The 19,884-nt window shown below is 44.8% G+C and overlaps 1 protein-coding gene across 2 annotated transcripts in view; it reads left to right on the top strand.

Annotated features, from left to right (window-relative positions):
- Positions 1-725: 725 nt before the first annotated feature.
- Positions 726-19,884, top strand: part of LOC142660644 (uncharacterized) — a 63,298-nt gene continuing 44,139 nt past the window's right edge. The window contains exons 1-4 of one of the 2 annotated variants that reach the window (XM_075837334.1): positions 726-1,078; positions 13,580-13,754; positions 15,705-15,860; positions 15,966-16,102. In XM_075837334.1, the coding sequence (XP_075693449.1) occupies positions 1,069-1,078; positions 13,580-13,754; positions 15,705-15,860; positions 15,966-16,102 (478 nt within the window). In that variant the 5' untranslated portion in view covers positions 726-1,068. Of the gene's footprint in view, positions 1,079-1,197; positions 1,267-13,579; positions 13,755-15,704; positions 15,861-15,965; positions 16,103-19,884 lie in introns of those variants that run through there. The other variant, XM_075837335.1, reaches the window with a different exon arrangement.

The following is a 19,884-nucleotide window of genomic DNA, read 5'->3' on the forward strand; positions in this document are numbered from 1 at the left end:
TTCTAGCATCATAGTTATGTATGACGCTAGGAGTCCCTGCCTCGCTGCGGGACAACTGTCCCGTACTGTAATCATGTTTTCAGTACGGGACAGTAGTTCCACGGAGAGGCAGGGACTCCTAGAATCGTACATAACTATGATGCTAGGAGCCCGGCTCCCTGCACTGTGTTCGGACCGGGACTTGCGGCCGAAATACGTTCCGTCCTTTACGGACCGAACATGCTCGTGTGAATCCAGCCTAAAAACCCTTTCTATGCCTCCCATTGATTTCAATGGGAGATCAGAGGCGGAACTGCGACAAGAGCATGCAGCAAAAAACCGCTGTGGAAAAACAACGCCTCGTTTTCAGTTGTTTTTTGCTGCTGATTCCGGCGCGGTTCCCGCGTTAAAATCAGCGTAACAAAACTCAGTGCGAACTAAAGTTCTTTATTGTGTTGTCTAATGTGACCCATGAACTGAGGCAGAGAGGTCGAGGACGATAATACAGGACAGTCCCAGGTCTACAGTACTGTTTAGTGTCCCCGTGCTGACATTGTACAAATCCTCCTAACATCTCGGCCCACTTAACCTGGCTCACTGCCAAGTTCATTGCGCCCTCCCCGCAATTGTGCCATTGGTTTTTTACCGCCTGAGCGCCTCTTAACCAATCAGCACACAGATGGGCGTTGTCCACTAAATCAGCCGGCTGCGGTGTCCATGTGCTGCCCGTGACGTCACCCATGTCGCTGTCATTCTAGAGGTGGCGCACGCTTTCCCTTATAAATAGCTAATATTAGTTTTTTTTTTCGCATTTCCACGAATAGCCTTGCGAATGAGGCCTCGGGGCAGGAGATATAATAGGTACAGCAGGAGCTTCAGCCGCACTAGAGTAGCCATTCACGCAGTGATAGACAGCAGGGACAGAAGCTGCAAACTTATTACCTCATCGCTACTTATAGTGTGCTAGATATAATAAATAGAGATATATACATAGATAGTGTTGTACAACACTAGACTTATTTATTCCTGATTTGTGGTGCTCATCCTGTGACGTCATATACTGCAACAACAACAACAACAACAACAACGATGGCAAATGGTGAGTGAAGGTGCTGGGGGCATCGTGACCAACAGTGTCATATAGTGCTTTGTGATAATTGGTGGCGTTACATCATGTGGTAAGATTTATGACGTGGAGGATTGTGACCTTTCACCTCTGTAGCCTCTCCTCACACACGTGGCCCGGAGGACTTTCTACTGAGGAGAGATCGCACGCGACATTTCTCTGTATGTTCTTCTCAAGTCCGATACCAAAGTTAACAGACATTTGCTGCCAAACTTTTCTTGTTGCAGTTAGAGATATGAGAATGTTGTTAAATTTATGGGGGTAAAAAAAACCATTTGATTTCTTATTGTGACTTTTCCAGAAAACGGACAACAATAGATTTATATATAGGTTTATATACTGTATACTGCTATATAACTTACGTAGTGTGTGTGTGTACAGTGACATGTGCAGGTCTGACGTTAGTAAGGGTATGTTCATGCACAGACATTCTAAAAAATCTGCAGATAAATCTGTCACAGAAATCCGCAGCAAACCGTGTGTTTTTCTTCAGGGTATGTTCACACGACAGCGTCCGTAACTGCTGAAATTATGGGGATGTTTCCGCCTGAAAACATCCCCGTAATTTCAGCCGTAACGGCATGTGCAGGCGCTTGAACGCCACGTCCATTACGGCCGTAATTAGCGCTGCTATTCATTGGAGTCAATGAATAACGGCTCCAATTACGGCCAAAGAAGTGACAGGTCACTTCTTTGACGCGGGCGTCTATTTACGCGCCGTCATTTGACAGCGGCGCGTAAATATACGCCTCGTGTGAACAGACAAACGTCTGCCCATTGCTTTCAATGGGCAGATGTTTGTCAACGCTATTGAGGCGCTATTTTCGGACGTAATTCGGGGCAAAAACGCCAGAATTACGTCCGTAATTAGTACGTGTGAACATACCCTTAAGTCTATGCCCAAACACGCAGCATCTCCGCACAGAAGACGCAGCATAAATTGACACGCTGTTGATTTCAGTGTCGTTTTTGTTCCACAGCGCGTGGCTGAGATGTGTCGAATTTCGTCCATTTTGCTGCTACAGTAAGGACTCGTCCACACATAGCGGCATTGCAGACGGAAAATACGCCGCGGAATACACTAACCGCAAAGTGGGTTAAAAAAATCTCATCCACACCCTGCGTAAAAATCCCAGACAGAAATTGACCTGCATTATGTATTTTTCATACCGTTTCAGGTCAATTCCTGCTGCGGAAGGTGGACTAAATTGCGGCATTTTTCAGAGGAGACGTCACCATCTTCTTGCGTTGTGAAAAAACGCAGCAAAATACGTATCATTTTCTGCAGTCAAAAACGCAGGAAATGGTGCGTTTTTTTTCCACAGCGGAAAGTCTGCTACTTTCAACGGAATTGCTGCAGAAATTCCGTTATGTGTGGATAAGCCAATAATGCTGTGGAAATTTCCGCATAGAATTTTGTTGTGGAAATTCCGCAGCGTTTACGCTATGCGGGAATCCAGCCTAAGAAATTAGCACAGCAAAAGCCAGATGTCTAGGTGGCCCCATGCACTAATCAAACATAATGTAACAAAACTGCTACACAGTGCTCGGGAGACAGTGACACGTCATGATAATAGCACTGGGGAATACTACATTTCTATCATGTATACTGATCCTATATATTCAGGACTACTTTATTTCTATGCTGTGTACTGAACCTATGCAGTGTGATGTCATTGTGTATCACAACGTGCCAGATCACTATGAGGCATCATTTACACGAGCGTAATATACGCACGTGCTTTTCACGCGTGTCGTACGCACCCATATTAGGCTATGGGGCAGTGCAGACAGTGCGTGAATTTTGCACAGCGCGAGTGCGTTGCATAAAACTCACGACATGTCCTTTCTTTGTGCGCTGTTCGCGCATCACGCACCCATTGAAGTCATTGGGTGCGTGAAAATCACGCAGGTCGCACGGAAGCAGTTCCGTGCGAACTGCGTGGTTCGCGCAACAGCTGTCAAACTCTGAATGTAAACAGAAAAGCACCACGTGCTTTTCTGTTTACAAACATCCAAATGGAGTGTCAAAATGATGGCGGCTGCGCGAAAATCACGCAGCCACGCATCATACGCTGATGACACACGCAGCTGTTAAGTGCCTTTTGCGCACGCAAAACGCCGCGTTTTTTGCGTGCGCAAAACGCACACGCTCTGGGTCCAGTAATTGATTTGGGACTTGTATATCTTGAATTCACTTCTGCATGTACTGTGCCGTGTGATGTGATATAGGGTAGTGCTCTGCAACCTGTGTCTCTCTTAGGCCTGATTTACACTTAACAGCTGCGTGTGTCATCAGCGTATGATGCGTGGCTGCGTGCTTTTCACGCAGCCGCCATCATTATGACACTCCGTTTGGATGTTTGTAAACAGAAAAGCACGTGGTGCTTCTCTGTTTACATTCAGAGTTTGACAGCTGTTCCGCGAATCACGCAGTTCGCACGGAAGTGCTTCCGTGCGGCATGCGTGGTTTTCACGCACCCATTGACTTCAATGGGTGCGTGATGCGCGAACAGCGCACAAAGATTGGACATGTCGTGAGTTTTTTTCAGCGGACTCACGCTGAGCAAAACTCACGGACTGTCTGCATGCCCCCATAGACTAATATAGGCGTCGCACGCACGTATATCACACTCGTGTAAACGAGGCCTAAGGGTATGTTCACACGCAGTGACCAAAAATGTCTGAAAATACAGAGCTGTTTTCAGGCGAAAACAGCTCCTGATTTTCAGACGTTTTTGTAACAACTCGCGTTTTTCGCGGCGTATTTTACGGCCGTTATTGGAGCTGTTTTTCAATGGGGTCAATGAAAAACGGCTCCAAAAACGTCCCAAGAAGTGACATGCCCGACTTACGTCTGAAAACACTGCGTGTGAACATACCCTTTGGGCATGGCCAGACGTGGCGGATTTCCTCCGCAACTGTCCGCATCAATGCCGCACAGAATCTGCGTTGCAGATTCTGCGGCGGATCTGCCCAAAATGTGCAGTAAATTGATGCGGACTAGCTGCTGCGGACTGCGGTAAAAGTGCTTCCCTTCTCTCTATCAGTGCAGGATAGAGAGAAGGGACAGCACTTTCCCTAGTGAAAGTAAACGAATTTCATACTTACCGGCCGTTGTCTTGGTGACGCGTCCCTCTTTCGGCATCCAGCCCGACCTCCCTGGATGACGCGGCAGTCCATGTGACCGCTGCAGCCTGTGATTGGCTGCAGCCGTCACTTAGACTGAAACGTCATCCTGGGAAGTCGGACTGGAGACAGAAGCAGGGAGTTCTCGGTAAGTATGAACTTCTATTTTTTTGACAGGTTGCTGTATATTGGTATCGGTAGTCACTGTCCAGGGTGCAGAAACAGTTACTGCCGATCGCTTAACTCTTTCAGCACTCTGGACAGTGACTATTTACTGACGTCTCCTAGCAACGCTCCCGTAATTACGGGAGCCCAATTGACTTCCTCAGTCTGGCTGTAGACCTAGAAATACATAGGTCCAGCCAGAATGAAGAAATGTCATGTCAAAAAAGCAAGACGCATCCGCAGCACATATAACATTTTCATGACAGCTGCGGACTTCATTGCGGAATTTAGAATCTCCATTGAAGTCAATGGAGAAATTCCGCCATGAGTCCGCAACCAGTCCGCCACAACTCCGCAACAGCCCTAGCATGCTGCGGACACCAAATTCCGCTCCGCAGCCTATGCTCCGCAGCGGAATTTTACGCATCGTCTAAACGAACACTGCTAAATAAAAGTGGAAGTCAATGGACAAACGGCTCCGCTGCGGATTAACGCTGCGGAGTGTCCGCTGCGGAATTCAAGAGGAATTCCGCCACGTGTGGCTTTGGCCTTTGGCCTCATGCACACTTCCATCACCGTTTTCACGGCCGTTTTTCACAGATACGTGTGTCCGTGATTGGAACCGTGTGCTTCACGTGTGTACTCCATGTACACTCCCATGTTTGTTTCCGAGAGGAAACTGAAACCCGTTCACACTATGTACAAGATATTGTGAGTGCCGCACATGCTATTCCCTGTCCAGCGGTACTCACTGTCGAGGGTGCTGAAAGAGTTACTGCCGATCAGTGCAGCCCCTTAACGCTTTCAGCACCCTGGACAGAGACTACCGCTGGACAGGGAATACCATGTGCGGCGCTCACAATATAGATTAATGGTTCATTACAAAAAAAACCTGCAACAAAAAAAAAGTTACTACTTACTCAGAACTCCCTGCTTCTTCCTCAAGTCCGGCCTCCTGAGATGACGTTTCAGACCATGTGACCGCTGCAGCTAATCACAGCCTGCAGCGGTCACATGGACTGCCGCGTCATCCAGGGAGGTCGGACTGGATGTCAGAAGAGGGGCGCGTCACCAAGACAACGTCCTGCGTACGTATGAACTTATTTTTCTTAATATCGCTGCGTTCCAGCACTGATCAGCAGCCTCTTCTCTCTATCAGTGCTGACAGAGAGAAGGGGCTGCGGCTTAGTGCAGTATCTGTATGTGTACCTCTGCCCGCCCGGCCGTAGCTAGGCAACGGCTCCGTCACACACGGACGGCACACAGATGCCTTCCGTGTGCCCTCAGTTTTTTTGACGGCTCCATTGACTTGCATGGGCCTCACGGTCACGGAATCTCGGACCAAAGTAGGATGTGCTCTACTTTTGTCGGAACGAAGCAACGGGAACGTCAAAAAAACTGAAGTGTGCATGGCCCCATTGAAATGAATGGGTCATGGTGCTGGCCGTCTGAAAATCGGCTAGCACCCAGAAAAAAAGACTTAAGTGGGCATGAAGCCTTAGGGTATGTTCACATGCAGTGTTTTCAGGCGTAATTCGGGCGTTTTACGCCTCGAATTACGCCTGAAAAAACGTTTCCATTACGCCTACAAACATCTGCCCATTGCATTGCAATGGAATTCACGATGTTCTGTTCCCACGAGCCTTTATTTTACGTGTCGCTGTCAAAATACGGCGTGTAAAATGACGGTTTGTCAAAAGAAGTGCATGACACTTCTTGGGACATTTTTGGAGCTGTTTTTCATAGAGTCTAAAAGAACAGCTCCAAAAACGGCCGTAAAAAACGCAGCAAAAATCGCGAGTGGCTTAAAAACTGTCTGAAAATCAGGAGCTGTATTCCCTTGAAAACAACTCCGTATTTTCAGACGTTATTGGTTCAAGCGTGTAAACATACCCTTAGGGTATGTTCAAACGCTTACTAAAAAACTTCTGAAAATACGGAGCTGTTTTCAAGGGAATACAGCTTCTGATTTTCAGCCGTTTTTTTTAGCAACTCGTTTTTTACGTCTGTTTTTGGAGCTGTTTTTCTATAGAGTCAGTGAAAAACGGCTCTAAAAATGGCTCATGCACTTCTTTATTTATGGGCGTTTTAAAAAAAAACGCCCCGTCGGAGCAGAACGCCGTTTTGCCCATTGAAATCAATGGGCAGATGTTTGGAGGCGTTATGTTTTCGGCCGTGTGAACATACCCTTCTTAAAACTACAACTCTCAGCATAAGGCTAAATTCACACGTTGTGTTGCGCATCTGTTTTTCATGTCCGAAGTGCATCCGTGCTTTTCTCTGTGGAATGCGTTATCATATATCCTACATAGACTAAAGTCTATGGAGGGATGCGTGAGGCGCAAAAAAATAGGACATGTCCTATTTTCTCACGGACCCTTCACACAGTCCTTTGAAACAACGGCCGTGTGAACGGGCCCATTGAATTACATAGGTGGGTGTGACGGCTGTTGTTTTAACGGCCGTCACACAGACGTTTAACTTTCATGTGAATAAGGCCTTACTTGTCAGGGCAAACTGGGAATTATAGTTTTACAGCAGCTGGAGAGGCACAGGTTGCAGATGACTCGTCTAACCAGTTAAAGGGTAACTAAACGTTCAACAAACTTCTGACATGTCATAGTGACATGTTAGAAGTTTTGATTGGTGGGGGTCCAAGCACTGAGGCCCCCACTAATCGCTAAAACAAAGTGGCAGAAGCGCTCGTGTGAGCGCTGAGCTGCTTAGATTCTGTTCGACTTTTTCTGGAAATCGATGTAGCGGTGTAGGTGATTACTAGAAAGTCTTTAACACAACTTTTTTTTAACTTTTTTTTTTTACTTTATTACTTTGTCCCACTAGGGGCTTGAGGGCAGGAGGCCCTGATCGCTATTCTAATACACTGCACTACATGCGTAGTGCAGTGTATTAGAGCTGTCAGCTACTTACTGACAGCAAGCATAGTGGGTCCTGACTTAGTCAGGACCCACTAGGCTTCCGTAGATGGCATAGCCGTACGCCATTGTTAGGGCTTATTCAGACGAACGTTGCGTTTTTGCGCGCGCTAAAAACGCGACGTTTTGCGCGCGCAAAAACCACTTGACAGCTCCGTGTGTCATCCGTGTATGATGCGCGGCTTCGTGATTTTCGCGCAGCCGCCATCATAGAGATGAGTCTAGTCTACGTCAGTCACTGTCCAGGGTGCTGAAAGAGTTAACTGATCGGCAGTTAACTCTTTCAGCACCCTCGACAGTGAATGCCGATGACAATATCGAGAAACCTGTTAAAAAAAAAGAAAAAGTTCGTACTTACCGAGAACTTCACTCCCGGCCGTTGCCTTGGTGACGCGCCTCTCTTGACATCGGACCCCACCTCCCTGGATGACGCCGCAGTCCATGTGACCGCTGCAGCCTGTGCTTGGTCTGTGATTGGCTGGAGCTGTCACTTGGACTGAATTGTCATCCCGGGAGGTCAGACTGGAGGAAGAAGCCGGGAGTTATCGGTAAGTCAGAACTTCTTTTTTTTTTTACACGTTCATGTATATTGGGATCGGAAGTCACTGTCCAGGGTGCTGAAACAGTTTAACTCTTCTAGCACCCTGGACAGTGACTATCTCCTGACGTCGCGTACCGGAAATTTTTTTGTCGGGTTCGGCCGAACCCGGTGAAGTTCGGTTCGGTTGTCCGGGTTCGCTCATCTCAAAGACACTCCGTTTGGATGTTTGTGAACAGAAAAGCACGTGGTGCTTTTCTGTTTACATTCATCATTTTGACAGCTGGTGCGCGAAACAGGCAGTTCGCACGGAAGTGCTTCCGTGCGACCTGCGTGGTTTTCACGCACCCATTGACTTCAATGGGTGCGTGATGCGCGAAATACGCGTAGATATTGAACATGTCGCGCTTTTTGCGCAGCGGACAAACGCGCAAAAAGCACGGACTGTCTGTACTGCCCCATAGACTTGTATTGGTCTGTGCGTGGCGCATGAAAACCACGCGGCCCGCACGGACCCAATACACGTTCGTGTGAATCCCCCCATAGGCGTTCGGTTGCCAAAGCCACCATCGTCGGCCCACTACACGATAGCGGCCCCTAAGAAGCCGCAATAGCTATTGAACGCGGATTCCAAGGGGTTAATCACCAGGGACACAGCGATCGGTCCCCGCTGAAGGAGCTGCGGCAACTGCTGTACGAGACAACAGCTGTCACAGCTCCTGTATTTGTCGGGAAGACGGCCAAAATGGCCGTTACTCCCGCGACCTTCTATTCCGGCGATGAGCGCGAACGATGCTCTTAGCACCATGGAATAGTATGTCGCTGAGCGCGAAGGGGTTAAACAAACACAAGTGATGGTATATGTCATGTCGTTCATGTCAAGTGATGACGCAGCTGAAGCCTGTTGGTTGCTGGCAATGCCACCTAAGATCTGGTTGGAGGTGGGAGTCACAATTCCCTGCCTTGGCAACATTCATGAGGGAAAATAATAAAAGTCCTTGCTGTTCAATCGCTGATTATCTTATCTTACGCAGTCTCGAGTTCCCGGAATGTTTGCAGGAGCGCAGCTGTGCCTCTTCATTGGCACTCATTATACAGGCTAAAAGTATTTTTACACCGGCCAAGTTTGTTTGGTGCTCAGCTCGTTTACACAGGGAGATGTGCTGCCGACAACAATAATATTTTACACATTTAACCCCTTCCCTCATTGGCCACTTTTGACCTTCCTGACAGAGCCTCATTTTTCAAATCTGACATGTTTAACTTTAAGTGGTAATAACTTCAGAATGCTTTTACCTATCCAAGCGATTCTGAGATTGTTTTCTCGTGACACATTGGACTTTATGTTACTGGCAAAATTTGCTCGATATGTTCAGTATTTAATTGTGAAAAACACCAAAATGTTGCGAAAAATTTCAAAAATTAGCATTTTTCTCAATTTAAATGTATCTGCTTGTAAGACAGGCAGTTATGCCACACAAAATTGTTGCTAATTAACATCCCCATATGTCTACTTTAGATTGGCATCGTTTTTGAACATCCTTTTATTTTTCTAGGACGTTACAAGGCTTTGAACTTTAGCAGCAATTTCTCACATTTTCAAGAAAATTTCAAAAGGCTATTTTTACAGGGGCCAGTTCAGTTGTGAAGTGGATTTAAGGGCCTTATATATTAGAAACCCCCAAAAAGTCAACCCATTTTAAAAACTTCACCCCTCACAGTATTCAAAACAGCATTTGGAAAATCCCTTAACCCTTTAGACGTTTCACAGGAATTAAAGCAAAGTAGATGTGAAAGTTACAAATTTCATATTTTTTTGCAGAAATTAATTTTGAATCCAATTTTTTGTTATAACACAGAAAGTTTTACCAGAGAAATGCAACTCAATATTTATTGCTCAGGTGCTGCAGTTTTAGGAAATATCGCACATGTGGCCGTAGCGTGCTACTGGACTGAAGCACAGGCCTCAGAAGCAAAGGAGCACCCAGTGGATTTTGGGGCCTTATTTTTATTAGAATATATTTTAGGCACCATGTCAGGTTTGCAGGGCTCTTGCGGTGCCAAAACAGTGGAAATCCCCCAAAAGTGACTCCATTTGGGAAACGACACACCTCAAGGAAATTATCTTAGGGGTATAGTGAGCATTTTGACCGCACAGATTTTTTACAGAAATTATTGGAAGTAGGCCGTGAAAATTAAAATCTAAATTTTTTCAAAGAAAAGGTAGTTTTAGGTAATTTTTTTCTCATTTCCACAAGGATTGAAGGAGAAAAAGCAAAATTTGTAAAGCAACTTCTCCCGAGTAAAACAATACCCCACATGTGGTAATAAATGGCTGTTTGGACACATGCAGGGCTTAGAAGGGACGGCGCGCCATTTGGCTTTTGGAGTTCACATTTAGCAGGAATGGTTTGCGGAGGCCATGTCACATTTACAAAGCCCCTGAAGGGACAAAACAGTGGAAACCCGCCCCCACGAGTGACCCCATTTTGGAAACTACACCCATTGAGGAAATTATCTAAGGGTATAGTGAGCGTTTTGACCCCACAGGTTTTTTGCAGAAATTATTGGAAGTAGGCCCTGAAAATAAAAATCTAAATTTTTTCAAAGAAAATGTAGGTTTAGCTAATTTTTTCTCATTTCCACAAGGACTGAAGGAGAAAAAGCACAATTTGTAAAGCAATTTCTCCCGAGTAAAACAATACCCCACATGTGGTAATAACCGGCTGTTTGGACACACGGCAGGGCTTAGAAGGGAAAGAGCGCTATTTGGCTTTTGGAGATCACTTTTAGCAGGAATGATTTGCAGAGGCCATGTCGCATTTGCAAAGCCCCTGAGGGGACAAAACAATGAAAACGCCCAAAAAGTGACTCCATTTAGGAATATACACCCCTTGAGGAATTCATCTAGGGGTGTAGTGAGCATTTTGACCCCACAGATGTTTCATAGAATTTATTAGAATTGGGCAGTGAAAATAAAAACAATCCTTTTTCTTCAATAAGACGTAGCTTTAGCGCAAAATTTTACATTTTGTCAACAAATAAAGGAAAAAAAAGAACCCAACTTTTGTAAAGCAATTCCTCCTGAGTACGGCAATACCCCATATGTGGTCATAAACTGCTGTTTGGGCACACGGCAGGGCTCAGAAGAGAAGGAGCGCCATTTGGAGTGCAGATTTTGCTGGATTGGTTTCTGGGCGCCTGTGGGACCAAAACAGTGGAAACCCCCCAGAAGTGACCCCATTTTTTAAACAACACCCCTCAAGGTATTCACCTAGGGGTGTAGTGAGCATGTTAACCTTGCAGGTGTTTTGTAGAAATTAGTGTGCACTCGATGTTGCAGAGTGAAAAATTGGATTTTTTTTCCATAGATATGTCAATATGTGGTGCCCAGCTTGTGCCACCATAACAAGACAGCTCTCTAGTTATTATGCTGTGTTTCCCGGTTTTAGAATCACCCTACTTGTGGCCCTAATCTTTTGCCTGGACATTCGACAGTGCTCAGGAGTGAAAGCGTACCATGTAAAATTGAGGCCTAATTTGGCGATTTACAAAGTATTGGTTCACAATTGCAGAGGCTCTGATGTGAAATAATAAAGAAACCCCTAAGAAGTGACCCCATTTGGAAACTACACCCCTCAAGGCATTTATTAAGGGGTGTAGTGAGCATTTTCACCCCACGGGTCTTTTCCATAAATGGATGCACCGCGGATGGTGCAAATTAAAGATTTATATTTTTCCCTAGATATGCTATTTCAGTGGCAAATATGTCGTGCCCAGCTTGTGCCACTGGAGACACACACACACACCAAAAATTGTTAAAAAGGTTCTCCCGGGTATGACGATGCCATATACATAGAAGTAAACTGCTGTTTGGGCACACTGTAGGGTTCAGAGCGGAGGGAGCGCCATTTGGCTTTTGGAGAGCGGATTTTGCTTGGTAGTAGATTTGTTTGAGTATTGCTGGTGTTTCCGTTTATAATGTGGGGTTACATGTAAGCTGGGCAGAGTACATCAGGGGCATAGTCAGGTGGCATAATAATGGGGTAAAAAAACAATAAAATGATCCATAGATGTGTGTTACGCTGTGAAGCAATCATTTCTGCACAGGCCGGTGTCGCACTGATATATGGCGTTCTTTCTTATCCCCCTTTTGGTCCACACTCTGCACCTTTGCAGTTTGGGGAATTTTGCTGGGAAAGTATTGTCCTGGTATAATACGGACACCCTCGCTTCCAGCAGATATGTTTGGGCCCTCCCCTTCCTGGTTCCCTAATTTTAGGGCCTTGATAAATCGCCTCTTGAAACAGACAAAATGTTCCCCTCGGGTCGGCACAACTGCATTTTTTTTTTTCCTGACTTATTGAAGAGCCATAACTAATTTTATTTTTTTTCATAGACGTAGTGGTATGAGGGCTTTTATTTTGCGGGATGAGCTGTAGTTATTATTGGTACGATTTTGGGGTAAATGCGACTTTTTGATCACCTTTTATCCTATTTTTTGGGAGGCCAGGTGAGGCATAGTTTTTTTAGTTTTTTTTTATACAGCGCTCACCACGCGTTCTAAATTACATGTTAACTTTATTCTGCGGGTCAGTCCGATTCCGGCGATACCTAATTTATAGCACTTTTTAATGTTTTACAACTTTTTGCACAATAAAATTACTTTTGAGTAAGAATGTATTTTTTCTGTCGCCAAGTTGTGAGAATCATACGTTTTTAACTTTTTTGTCGATGGATCTGTGTGAGAGCTTGTTTTTTGGGAGACGAGCTATAGTTTTTATAGGTACCATTTTTGGATACGTGCGACTTTTTGATCACTTTTTATTCCAATATTTGTATGGAAAAGTGACCAAAAAACAGAAACTCTGGTATAGTTTTTAACGGTTTTTTTTTACTCTGTTCACCGCGTGCAATAAATAATATAATATTTTGATACCTCAGATCGTTACGGTTGCGGCGATACCAAATACATATGGTTTATTATTTTTTTTCGATAATAAAGGACTTGATAAGGGAAAAAGGGCGATTGTGTTTTATTTTATTACCTGAAACTTTTATTGTTTTCAAACTTTTATTTTTTTCACTAAGTAAGCCAACTAGGCTTCGCCTCCTGGCAGGGCCTAATCGGCTTCCGTAATGGGAGAGCAGCTGGCCATTGTGTCTCCTGTTGCCATAGCAGCAGTCGCCAGTCCTGATTGCCTGTCAGGGCTGGCGATCTGCTAGCAACCGCTAAGATGCAGCGATCGCTTTAGATTTGCTTCATCGAAGGGGTTAATGGCAGGGATCAGAGCTTGCTCCGGTTCCTGCTGTTACAGGTGGATGTCAGCATGCAGGCAGAGCAAAATCTGCCTCAAAATTCCAAACTGAATTTTAAGGCAGATTTTCTGCCTGCGAAAAACTCTGTGTGAACCCAGCCTTATACAGCTGTGTCGAGCAAAAAATAAAAAAGTTATAAACGCTGGGATGCAAAGAGGAAAAAATCCCCAAATTATTCTGTCCTCAAGTATAGTATTGGTATCGAGAATCGCAATGCTACACAAAATATTGGTATAAAGGTCCAAATTCTGGTATCTGGACAACCCTTCTCACAAGTCTTCTGTCATCTCTGCAGATTGTGCTAGAACACTGGGGCTCCAGTTATTTAACAGATATTTAGAGTAAAGTTATATATAGACCATTAACATTTTACATCTTCTTTTCTTGTAGAGGTGAGACAAACAATGACTCAATTTTGGGAACAGCATTCACAGGATGCAACAGTAGAAGAGATGATGCTTGACTCAAGTGCTACGCTCTTATCCAAAGAAGAAAAAACTGAGATTATCTCATTGCTGCCATGCTTAGATGGATTAAATGTCCTGGAGCTTGGGGCTGGGATAGGGTAAGAGGCACACACAAGATTTAACCAGATTTCCATGTATGATTAGTCATTCTAAGGGCCTGTTCGCATCACCGTTGCCCTTCCGTTGAGGGGTTCCGTGTTCACATCACCATCTGTATTCCACTGAGGGGTTCCGTCGGTGGCTTCCGTCGGGTTAACCCCTCAGCGGAAAGGCAAACGGAAACCTCTGCTTCCGTTTCCCTCACCATTGAACTCAATGGTGACGGAAACCTAGCTAATGGTTTCCGTCTGTCACCAGTGTGACAGGGTTCCGTTGCTCTTGACGGAACCAATAGTGGAGTCGACTGCGCTATTGATTCTGTCAAAACGACAGAACCCTGTCACAACGGTGACAGATGGAAACCATTAGCTAGGTTTTCGTCACCATTGAGTTCAATGGTGAGGGAAACGGAAGCTGAGTTTTCCGTTTGACTTTTCGCTGAGGGGTAAACCCGACGGAACTCCTCAGTGGAACACAGCCTAAACCAACACGTTGTATTTGTGTTTATAGCACAATCTGTCCAATCAGATGATTTCCAATTTCTTGTAAGTGAATGTAATTTCAAGAACGAATTAAGCATTTTCTTGAAGTGGAGCTTCTCTTAAAAGGGGTTGTGTGGCGCCTCTCTCTCTCTTCCACCTGATCTGACATGGGGCATTGAGAGATGGGTGTGGCACACTGGGCGGTACAGTTGCTGAGGTACACTGGGCGAAACAGTTGCTGAGGTACACTGGGCGAAATAGTTGCTGAGGTACACTGGGCGGAACAGTTGCTGAGGTACACTGGGCGGAACAGTTGCTGAGGTACACTGGGCGGAACAGTTGCTGAGGTACACTGGGCGAAACAGTTGCTGAGGTACACTGGGCGGAACAGTTGCTGAGGTACACTGGGCGAAACAGTTGCTGAGGTACACTGGGCGGAACAGTTTCTGAGGTACACTGGGCGGAACAGTTGCTGAGGTACACTGGGCGGAACAGTTGCTGAGGTACACTGGGCGGAACAGTTGCTGAGGCAACTCTCCGACACCCATTAGGTATCACGCACATGTCCTATTAATTAGAATATGACACGCCCACGACACCTGCCGGATGTCAAACGATTGACCGGGTGTCACATCGCGTGAAAGAAAGAGGCACTGCACAACCTCTTTAGTGGGTGCTGACTACCATATAGCATTATGTCTGAAGTATTCTACAAAGTTTGGGGCACCACTGATGTCTGCCTCTCTTTGTTTTCTTGACAACTAAATGACCGTATACATGGCTATGAGACCTTATCCCCACTCCCTGTTACTACCTGCTAACAATTGATAATCTATGCATTAGGATCGACGAGTTTTATGAGCACTAACCGATTGTGAGGCTGATATTTGTAAAAGCAGGTGAAGGAGCCTGAAGATCAATAGAAAACCCCACCTGAAGGTTTTAGGGGTTATTTTCCTTTAAGACTCATATGTATGCATCATGGTAGCATGTTTTTTCTTCATATTGCGTTGTCTGGTATAGGACCGGAGACGTCAAACATGTTGAGTTCATTCTGTGGAGCAGTGCTTTTCAAACTGTGCGGTGGGCCTCACTGGTGAGGTTCCCCCCCCCTCCCCCCAGTTGTTGGGGAGGTTCAGCCAGGAAGTCAGTGTTGACCGAAGTGATTAAATGCTGCACAGGCTTTTCTATGGTTGCACCAATATCTGGTTTAGCAACATAGCAGATTGCGTTTGTGCGTATTTTAATGTTCTACAGTCAGTTGTTGAGGCCCAGTAGAAAAAGTTTGCTAAACTTTGCTGTAGAGAAGCCATTATATAGAGATGTGATGAAGGTTTAGATAAAGAACCATACAAAGCGTTTAGGATAGACTGGACAGTATAAAGGCTCTTTAAGGGACATGTAGTCTGGTGAGAACCAAAATTGCACCTTGTAAAACCTTTCATTTACACTTTATATTCTCTCCAGTCGTTATACTGGGCACCTGGCCAAGTTGGCAAGCCAAGTCACTGCGGTGGACTTCATGCAAACCTTCGTTGACAAGAATCGTGAGGACAATAGTCATCGTGAAAACATTACCTTCCTACAAGCTGATGTCACTCTTTTGGACCTGCCCAATGACAGGTGAGTTGTAGCATGAAATAAATACAGCATTATGCAACTGTTGACCAGCTAAGAAGAATATTATGAAGAACTTGTAACTGTAAAACTTGTTTTCTTTCTCTCCAGATATGACTTTATCTTCTCAAATTGGCTCTTCATGTACCTGACTGATGCAGAATTAACAGCGTTGACTCAAAAGTTGTTGGGATGGCTTAAACCTGGTGGCCATCTCTTCTTCAGAGAGTCCTGCTTTTATCAGTCAGGTTAGTACAGTAAACATACATTTATTTATTAACATTGGTTGCTGTTGAGGAATAATGTACATCTCCAGTATCCCCTCTGGATGGAATAATCGCATGAACTATGATAAGAAGGGAATGTGTCACTAGAAATTATTATTTTTTTTTTTTAGTTAAACAGTTAGTGTATAAATGATTAAACCTTGTTCTAATTTTTTAAATTTTTTCACGAGTCAGGAAATATTATAAATTAGATTCTAATTTATAACATTTCCCAGTGCTGGTCACTAGATGGAGCAATTCCCAAAATTGCAACATTGGCATGTGGTAAAGCAACCACATTGCTTTATGCTGCAAAATTTGAGAAGAGACACTCCCTCTAGTGAGCTCACAGAATCCCCCCTCATTTATTATTGAACGGTCAAACCTCCTACACTGTGTCGCCATTTTTTGAGCTAACACACAGTGTAGTAGGTTTACATACAGTAGTAATCACACACTAAAACACGTACATACACAGACCTAACTTACCTGCTCCTGCCGCCGCCGCTCCCTCCGGTCCATCCGCTCTGTCTTCTCCCTCCGCACCTCGTGCTTGCTTCAGAACACAGTCCGGAATCCGCGACCGGAAGTAGTAATCTTACTGTCCGGCCGCGGCTTCCGGTCCACAAGAAAATGGCGCCGGACGTCGCTCGGCCGAAGACCTTCAATTTGGACTGTGTGGGAGCGGCGCATGTGCCGTTCCCACACAGACGGCGTACAGCATAGCGGATGGAACGGGCCCCGTTCACATTCACTATGGGGCTGTATGTGCCGTATTCCATGTCTGTATGTGTCGTTAATCGACACATACAGAGATGGAAAAAAAAATGGCAGCCCCCATAGACAAGAAAAAGTTCAAAAATAAAAAAAAGTAAAACACAAACACACAAATAATTTTTTTTTTTTTTAATAAATCACTAAAAGCAAATTGATAGAATTTTTTTTTTTTTCGTGACACTCGTCCTTTAAATGACATAAGTGTTTGTTTGCAGTCCCATGTTATAGTATCAGGCATTAAAATCTGGCTATTTCTTTTGTTGATAATGCACACTGAAATGTCACAAAACAGTAATAACAAACACAGTGATGTCACACTACATGGGTAATAAACACTGAAATCATAGAAAATGGTTATTGTACACAGTGATGTGACTGATTAGGGATAATCTCACAGACAAGGGATAATAAACAGTGACGTCACAATATTAAACACAGCATCATAATACAAGAGGGAAACCACGACACAGTGCCGGATCCATTGTATGAACGCCAGCCAACTGAACCCGTTGACTTACAATGGGGTTCTTATGTGGTGCCTGTCATTTTGACGGCAAGAATAGCTGTGCATGCTGTGCTAATCTTGCTGTCAAGTGTGACAGAACTGCAAACGGAGGATCCAATCGGAGACATAGTGATGTCATAAAACAGGGATAATCGATAAAGCATCCTAATACAATGATAATATACACAGTGATGTCACAGAACAGGAATAATTAATGCAGTGATGTTGAAGTACATCCAACGCTGCTGTACAGGGGTAGTAAACAGTGATGTGAGTAAACCCTGCTATTCCCTTTACGTGGTAGAGCGGCTCTACTGTCCAGGTGCAACTGCAACCTCAGCATTTCCTATAGTTGCACCCCTGCTGAGTATGTGTGTGACATTTACCTAAAAACTATCTTTTCCTCATTAGAACTTAATTTGCTTGTAGTTGAGAATTATTCTGTCCTTTCAGTAATGAAAGTGATATATCCATACCCTGATAGGCGCTGCAATGTAGATTACAGTAACGTTTTTATTTTTAAAAAACGAGCATTTTTGGCCAAGTTATGACCATTTTTGTAGTTATGCAAATGAGGCTTGCAAAAGTCCAAGTGGGTGTATTTAAAAGTAAAAGTCCAAGTGGGCGTGTATTATGTGCGTACATCGGGGCGTTTTTAATACTTTTACTAGCTGGCCGTTCTGATGAGAAGTATCATCCACTTCTCTTCAGAACGCCCAGCTTCTGGCAGTGCAGACACAGCGTGTTCTCGAGAGATCACGCTGTGTCGTCACTCACAGGTCCTGCATCGTGTCAGACGAGCGGGGACACATCGGCACCAGAGACTACAGATGATTCTGCAGCAGCATCGGCGTTTGCAGTTAAGTAGCTACATCGACTTACCTGCTAACGCCGATGCTGCTGCAGAATCAACTGAAGCCTCTGGTGCCGATGTGTCCGACACGATGCAGGACCTGTGAGTGACGTCACAGATCTGCACTGCCAGAAGCTGGGCGTTCTGAAGAGAAGTGGATGATACTTCTCATCAGAACGCCCAGCTAGTAAAAGTATTTAAAACGCCCCGATGTACGCACATAATACACGCCCACTTGGACTTTTACTTTTAAACACACCCACTTGGACTTTTGCAAGCCTCATTTGCATAACTACAAAAATGATCATAACTTGGCCAAAAATGCTCGTTTTTAAAAAATAAAAACGTTACTGTAATCTACATTGCAGCGCCGATCTGCTGCAATAGCAGATAGGGGCTGCAAAATCTGGTGACAGAGCCTCTTTAAGAATTGTAGTCGGCACACCTTGCTTGTGTTTCAAAAATTATTTTTATTTGATTCTCAGGATAAATGCCAGAGGCTATATGTGCAACGTCAACGTTTCGGTCGTAAGACCTTCGTCGGGCACTGAGCCGTACTGGGGACTGGATCGATCTGAATCTATAATATGTTGTAGCGCTGCTATGAATCGTATTCGGCGGCTTACCGCTCTTCATAGGCGCCGAATACGATTCATAGCAGCGCTACAACATATTAGCGTGTTTTTTTTCGTATTTCCAACTGGGCGTGTTTACTTGTTTTACTAACTGGGCGTTGTGAATAGAATTGTATGATGCTGACAAATAAACATCATACACTTCTCATCGTTCCCACCCAGCTTCTTTCACTAAAGACACACAGCGTGACGTCACCCACAGGTCCTTCAACCTTGTAGCCGGACAAAGAAGATACATCGGCTGAAAGGCGTCCAAAAGGTTAATATGCTCGTCTCTAGGGAGTTTGCTATGCTTACCTGCACATGGTGATGCTGCTGCAAATTCAACTATACGCCTGGAGCTGTGGTGTCTTCTCTCTTCCGACACCAAGGTTGAAGGACCTGTGGGTGACGTCATCACTCCCAGCCAGCTTCTTTCACTGCAGACACAGCGTGACGTCACCCACAGGTCCTTCAACCTTGGCGTCGGAAGAGAGAAGACACCACAGCTCCAGGCGTACAGTTGAATTTGCAGCAGCATCACCATGTGCAGGTAAGCATAGCAAACTCCCTAGAGACGAGCATATTAACCTTTTGGACGCCTTTCAGCCGATGTATCTTCTCTGACCGACGCCAAGGTTGAAGGACCTGTGGGTGACGTCACTCTGTGTGTCTTTAGTGAAAGAAGCTGGGTGGGAACGATGAAAAGTGTATGATGCTGATTTGTCAGCATCATACACTTCTATTCACAACACCCAGTTAGTAAAACAAGTAAACACGCTCAGTTGTTAAAAACACAATACACGCCCAGTTGTTAAAAACACAATACACGCCCAGTTGGAAATAAGAAAAAAACCATGCCCAGTTGTCCATTTCAAAGCTCATTTGCATAAATATAAAATTGCTCATAACTTGGCCAAAAATGATCGTTTTAAAAAAAAACAAAAACTTTGCTGTAATCTACATTGCAGCGCCGATCACATGCAATAGGAGATAGGGATTTGATAATCTGGTG

This window comes from Rhinoderma darwinii, chromosome 9 (genome assembly GCF_050947455.1).
Source record: "Rhinoderma darwinii isolate aRhiDar2 chromosome 9, aRhiDar2.hap1, whole genome shotgun sequence".
NCBI classification, from domain to species: Eukaryota; Metazoa; Chordata; class Amphibia; order Anura; family Rhinodermatidae; genus Rhinoderma; species Rhinoderma darwinii.